This window comes from Rattus rattus, chromosome 6 (genome assembly GCF_011064425.1).
Source record: "Rattus rattus isolate New Zealand chromosome 6, Rrattus_CSIRO_v1, whole genome shotgun sequence".
NCBI classification, from domain to species: Eukaryota; Metazoa; Chordata; class Mammalia; order Rodentia; family Muridae; genus Rattus; species Rattus rattus.
In genome coordinates this window covers 60,485,924-60,492,843 of record NC_046159.1, presented here as the reverse complement: position 1 = coordinate 60,492,843, position 6,920 = coordinate 60,485,924, and the positions used below count along the sequence as shown (strand labels likewise).

At 49.1% G+C, this 6,920-nt stretch overlaps 1 protein-coding gene across 1 annotated transcript; it reads right to left on the bottom strand.

Annotated features, from left to right (window-relative positions):
* Window positions 1-205: 205 nt before the first annotated feature.
* LOC116902745 (N-acetyltransferase family 8 member 3-like) lies at window positions 206-1,221 on the bottom strand. Its single transcript, XM_032905093.1, is given in 2 exon segments — window positions 206-1,115; window positions 1,118-1,221. Coding segments are annotated over 2 exon segments (684 nt in total). The 5' UTR covers window positions 1,155-1,221; the 3' UTR covers window positions 206-468.
* Window positions 1,222-6,920: the final 5,699 nt, after the last annotated feature.

The window sequence follows — 6,920 nt, the reverse complement described above, 5'->3', positions numbered from 1 at the left end:
ACCCAAGTCTTGGATGTTTCTGCATGTGGCCCCTTCAGGGTTTGAGAAAGACCTTCACTTCCTTAGCTTTTGCTTTTGTTACTCTCCAAAACCCTTGATCCCTGCCTGAGCCAGACTGCTAGAATGAAGTGACATGCTTCAGCCGACCCAAGGTGTCCTGAGACCCTGAGAGCTGTCCTGCCAAGCTCCGTAAATGATCCAAAGATTCACAAGCTAAGTTAAATTTTATTATCTGCGTTACTTTTTATACATGACTGTGGTATTAGCTAAAGGATACCTCAGAAAGCATGGATAACAAAGAGTAGCCATTGCCCCAACCCCATCCACAAACATTTATTCCGATGTGCTTGAAAGTGAGGGTCAGTGGTTTGCTGAAGTAGCTGGATTTGCTTGTTACTATTACAGAAGCAATTAGATCCTGACTGATGGCCACAGGAGAGAGCTCACAGGTCTCTCAGAGCAGGTCTTTCAGGTCTTCAGGTCATTCAGAGCAGAAGTGAGGCAATATTTTAAGCATATCATTGGAGAATTCCTTAGTCGAGAGACAAAGGTATAGAAGAACTCACCAGTCTTCTGGAAGCCCATGCTCTGATACAGAGCTAGGGCAGCATACTGCAACATGCTGGTGGCCAGGACAACTTCACTGAAGCCCTGCATCTCTGCAAACTGGAGGGCAGTCCTGACCATAGCTCTTCCTATCCCCTCTCTCCGGTGCTCCAGGGACACAGAGAGGTGACGTAGCTGCAGTTGCTTCCTCTGCAGGAGGGGATCCTTCACTGGTAGAACAGCGATTATACCCACCACCTGACCTCTAGACTCAGCCACCCAGAAGCAGGAGTAATGAGAACTCAAGTAGGTTCTGGGGATATCAGCCATGTCTGAGTGCAAACACATTGCCGTATACTTCTCCCAAGGGTATTTTGCAAGGAGCCACAGGGAAACAAGGAGGGTAAGGGTAGACAGAAGAACCAGAAGCCAGGAGCCTGAGGCCAAGAATAGAGTAAGAGGGACCCCGAGTAAGATCAGGAAGGTTCCGGGCAGCAGCAGCATGTAGCGGAAGCTGGCGGAGATGTGCTCCTCCGTGCCTCTGCAGAACAAATTCACTACACCCTGTGGTCGCTGTCCTGGTATTTTCGGATATGATAAGGAGCCATGGGAAACTTCTGGGTCTCAGATCTCCAAGGCCAAAGACACAGCCACCTCTGACTGTGTTTCCCTGTTTAACGCTGAAGAAGAGAAAAGAAACCACATAAGTATAAGTCCCCAACCAAGTTCTCAGCTTGTCATTAACCTATTCAAGGGTGTGTGTGTGTGTGTGTGTGTGTGTGTGTGTGTGTGTGTGTGTGTACATGCACATGTGACCTAAGAGGAAACCATCACAGGTAGAAAGTATTGGAAGGCCAGACACACTGGTTGGGATGTAATTTTCTGCCTGCCTGGATATGTGACACTGGGATGTCACTTAATCTTTCTGAACCTGTTTCTTCCTGTTTCTTCACCTGCAGAACATGATAAAAAAAAAAACAACACTTGCCTTCTAGACTCCCCTAGACGCACTAGTGGCCCCCTTCTCTGCCTCCCTCCTGGACCCATTACTGACTCTCTAAGTTTCTTGGATTTTGAGATAGTATCCTGTGGCAACCAGTCTTCATGCCCGACCCTTTTGATCTCTCTTTCTCTAGAGTGTGTACATTGCAAATCCAGCATTTCCAAGAACAAATTTCAACAAAGCCATTGCCCCTCAACTCTGAACATTTAGACATTTGAGCAAACGTGAAGGAGAAGGTCCTGTTACTCCAGACAAATGCAGAGGCACCCCCTCCCCAACCTTGCCCCCAAACATACTCACCGAGTTGCTCCAAGCTGAGGGTCTAGATCAGCCTTACTGCCGAGCTTGTGACTGAAGGTGAAGCTAATCAGTGACCTGACGTTTATTGAGGTAGCAGACTTGGTAGAAACCTCATTGGCTGGAAGCTGGATGCTTGATAATTATAAACCACAGAGCCAAGTTGCTGGACTGTGAAGATCCATGCAGGGCCAGTCAACTCCGTGACCTCCGCAGAATGAACCTGGAAGGGAATCAGGATCTGAGACGGCTCTGGGGCCATTACTCTCACTCAGGGGCCTGCACCTCACCTCTTCGTCCCTTCCCGGGTGCAGAAACTCTTGCCTAGTACCCATGTCCCCCTCTGAGGTGCACTCTGCTCCCTACTCCCTTGTTATGTTGAGCCCAGGGATTCTGACCCTCCTCCCAAGCTCACTTGTCACAAGCAGCAGTGTGCACAGGTGTACAGCAAGACCCTTCCCTGGAGGGCTTCTCCCTGCCCAGGCTGCACTTACCTCCTTCTTAATGGCTCCTGGTGGTCTTCACTGACTTCTCCATCCCTTCCTCAGTCATGTGTTGATGCACCTGCCATACTGCATGAGTCTTCTCAGGCCCCAGGCTTAGAGAGACACCCTTCTATGTAAATATGTAAAGTGTCCCTTGGAAGACACCCACCTATGCCCTCAGCTCACAACTTACTGGCTAGGATGAAGTCAGTATTTGTCTGTAGCAGTTGGTGCGCTCTCTCTCTCTCTCTCTCTCTCTCTCTCTCTCTCTCTCACCTCCCTCCCTTCCCTCCCTGTGTGTGTGTACAAAACTAGGAGCAACCCCCCCCCATTCACAGAAATAGAACCACAAGTGGAGGCTGACCCTCCAGATAGGAGTCCAGCTCAGTGGGGAATCTCAGGGTGTTGAAACGGAGTACATGTCCCAGCACACAAGGCCTGCTTTTCAATAGTCAGTGCAAATAAAGGAGAAGGCTTACGTAACATTCTTACATAACCTCTCTCGGCAACAAAGACAGAAATGGAGAGGGATCATGGGACAGCAGCCAGAACAGCACCCCTCCCTCAGTGAACAGGCAGAGGCAGTACAAGACTGTGCTGACCTTTTGGCAAGGTATGGTAGTCTGGCCTGTGGTATCACTAGCTTTGGGGCACATCCTCCAGATCTCTCCTACACGACCAACAAGCTTTCTTTGCTGACTTGTTTTTCCATGGAGGATAGATTAGGATAACCCACACCTCAGATTTGATGAGTGAGTCCAGGTGGATTAGGATAGCCCACACCACAGATCTGATGACATGAGTCCAAGTGAATTAGGATAACCCACAGAAAAGATCTGATGAAGCAAGTCTGGGTGGATTAGGATAGCCCACACCACAGATCTGATGAAGTGAGTCCAGGTAGATTAGGATAGCCCACACCACATTCCTGCAACGTGCCACCCCATCTGTGTCCTTGTGCATGGTTCAGTGGAGTGGGGGACATTCACAGAGATGAGGGCTGAGGACAGCTTTAGTGCCTGTCCATCCTTAGCCCCTGCAGTCTGGCCCTCAGCCTCAGTTTCCAGAGTGGAAGCTCCCAGGCAAACTCCTTCCAGACTGGGACAGAGTCCATCTGGAAGAAGCTGGCCAACCAGGCTCACCTCTGGGGAGGTGATAATTCTTTCTGGCCTGAGTTTCTAGTGACCTGGAGTTGATGATTAGCGTGGGGATAACCCCCCTTGAGGGAAGCTGGGGTTTCTAAGCATATCAGAGGGAGTGCAAAGTCCTGTGCTTCCCTGATGCTGAGAGTGGCCTCACCACCCACTCTGCTGGGGGCAGCATTCACAGTTGGGAGTTTCAGGTTGTGGTGCCCCCTAACTCCAGGCAGATCCACATCTCTAGTGAAGTTGCTGGTTTGTCTGTGCCAAATTTCTGGGTTCATTTTCTTTGTTGTCATTTTCCTCAAGAACTGTGATATTAAAAACCCTGATTCTATTTGATCGATTACTGGTTCTGACTCCGAATATGGGTTCTGTCTCCATCTTGGAATGGTGGGTCCAATAAGAAGGCCGAGTGTTGACTGAGCGGCAAGGGTGACTTGCATTCTTGCCTTCAGCAGAAGTGGGAAATAAACTCCCAAATCTACTTCTTTATCCACTGGTGTTCTGCAGTGGAGAGTATAAAATACACCTGAAGGGAGGGGTAGACTAGAGACGAGGCGGGGATCCATGTCTTCTTGGAGACAAGTAGAGATTCCCCAGAGTTCATTCACCACATCTGCCTCCCTTCTGCAGTTCTTCCTCCTTCTCAGTGTGACAATGACAAGTGTCTTGGGGTGGGTGGGGTGTCATCAGAATGCAGGTGACTTTCATTGAGGTTATAGATGTGTACAGGACACTCCGGCAGCCTCTTTAGTTCAAAACAGAACCCAAATTAATGCCGTCCGTATGAGCTATCTCAGAGAATTTCGTTTTCTCAGGGTTTGCTTATTCTGGAAATGAACATGGAGATTTAGGCAAGACCCTAGAAAAGCTCTTTTGTTTCCAGTAGTGACAAGAGAGAAACTTCTCCTGTAGTCTTGGTGTTGGGCTTCTGTTACAGTTTAGATCTGGAAAGTTCCCAAGACACCACTGCACTGAAGCAAGGTGACAGTGTTGGGAGGTGGCAGGTACTTTAGAAGGTGGCACTTAGGAAGCGCCATCACTAGGAGATGTAGAAGACCATACCAGATCCAGTATAGATCGATGGTGACAGAACTGGTGGCTGCAGAAACAGCTCAGCTGGTAGAGTGTTGACTGCTTGTTCTTAGGACTTGGGTCCAATCTCTAGAGCCTACATGGTGGCTCAGACTCAGGCTTTGAACAATGTCAGCTTTCTCTAACCTTCTTCCCATCATGCTCCTGGGAAGTGTTTCTGGCCAAGGGACAATAGCACCTCAGTCTTTCTTTTCTCAGTGTCTATTCTGACAGGAGGTGGGAACAGCTGCTTAGCTAACTGACATCCTTCAGCTAGCCAGGTTTGTCCACACTGTGACAGCAAGTTTGGGTGTAGGCTTCCGGGTGTACAGTGTGGTTCCACTGTGGGTAGAAAGACAGCCTTCCCAGAGGGCCCTCATTCGGGATAAATGTTTGCTCTGGACCATTGGCTTGGCCTTCAGCTCAGTCTGTAGTGTGTGTCCTGCCTGCAAAGGCACCCCAGGGCCTGAGGGCACCCTCAGGGCTACAGCAGCCTGTGCCAAGCCTCTTCCAGCGAGCCTTCCCTACCATACCTCCATAGGGAGGATCCATTCACCCCGGGCCCCACCTGCCTAAGCTCCACTCCACAGTTACCTGGCAACAGTCAGGTGTGCCTGACTATAAAAGGAGCTGCTTGCCCTTCCTCACTCTCTTGCTCCCTCTTGTTCTCTTGCTCTTCCCCTCTTCCCACTTTGTCCCTTCTCTCCCCATTCCCCTCCCCCTTTCTCTCCATGTGCTCATGGCCGGCCTCCTCTCTTCTCCTTCTCCTTCTCTCCTCCTCCTTTTCCTCCTCCTCCTCCTCCTCCTCCTCCTCCTCCTCCTCCTCCTCCTCCTCCTCCTTCTTCTCTCTCTCTCTCTCTCTCTCTCTCTCTCTCTCTCTCTCTCTCTCTTCACCCTCCCTAACTCCCTCCCCATGCCCTGAATAAACTGTATTCTATACTATACTGTTGTGTGGCTGGTCCTTCAGAGGGAAGGGATCTGGGTTCTGTAAATAGTACCCATCGGGCAGCTCACAACATCTTCTGACCTCTGAGACACCAGGCACACATATGGCACACGTACATACATGAAGGCAAAACACTCAATCACATAAAAATAAGTAATCTTAGAATGTTTTTAAGAGATAGGCTACTGTGATTGCTGTTTGTTGCGTGCAAGCCACCACTGATGGGTGTTCCAGATGGTTTTGTTACAGGCTATGACAAAATAAGGCTGAGACTACGTTGAAAATTCCCTCCCTTTTAGATTTCATTTCCAGAGCCAAACTGCTACCCAGGCTGCAGTTAGATTCTATAATCTAATAATCAAGATAGACTTGATGATAGGTGATGGCTAGTGTTATGTCAACTTGACACAAGCTAGAGTCATCTGAGAGGAGGGAACCTAAACTGAGAAAACGCCTCCGTAAGGCTGGCTGTAGGCAGACAAGCCTATGTGGCATTTTCTTAATTAGTGATGGATGGAGGAGGGTCCAACCCATTATGGATGGTGCCATCCCTGGGCTGGTGGTCCTGTTATCTAGATTAAAGCAGGCTAAGCAAGCCATAAGGAGCAAGCCGGTAAGCAACATTCACTCCTCCACGGTTCCTGCCGCTTCACTTGAATTTCTGCCTCGGTTTCCCTCAATGGACTGCGATATGTAAGCCAAATAAACCCTTTCCCCCTCCAGTTGCTTTTGGTCATGGTATCTTGTCACAGCAATGGTAACCCTAACTAAGACAATGTGGTAGTGCCACAGTTGTTATGGGTACAAGTGTTTTCTGATTGTATTTAAGACATACTTCACAAGAGAGAGCTCACATTTGGCAGTATAAGTAGGCTGGAACACTCGACTGGATTAGTCGTTGAAGGGACTCTGGCTAGCTCAAGCACATTAGGTACAGCTCTGGCAGGCCTTACCCTTCTCCCCCATTCCCTCTCCGCGCTACAAACCATTAGATTGCATCCCTGAAACTAGCCACTAAGGTCTGTTCTCTTTTTTTTTTCCTCTCTTTTTTTTTTTTTCAGAGCTGGGGACTGAACCCAGGGCCTCTACCACTGAGCTAAATCCCCAACCCCAAGGTCTGTTCTCTTATTTGGCCATTTCCTCCTCCTGAGGCTGACTGCCAAGGTCCAGCTATCAAAGTATTGAAGTGCAGCAGTCAAAGGGCCCCTTGGCTCACCTAATTAACACTGCCAATCAAAATTAAACACCTAATCCTGGCACAGGTTTCTCCCCTTTCCGTTATAAACTGCTGTTTGCCTATGGGCCATGTCTGTCTCCTCTCCATCCCTTCCTGCCCACCACTGGAACAGATACCCCTTATCTCTCCCCCTTGCCCCTTTTCTTTCCTCTCCTTTGTTCCCTTCCCCTTCTTCCCAGTTCTCTATCTC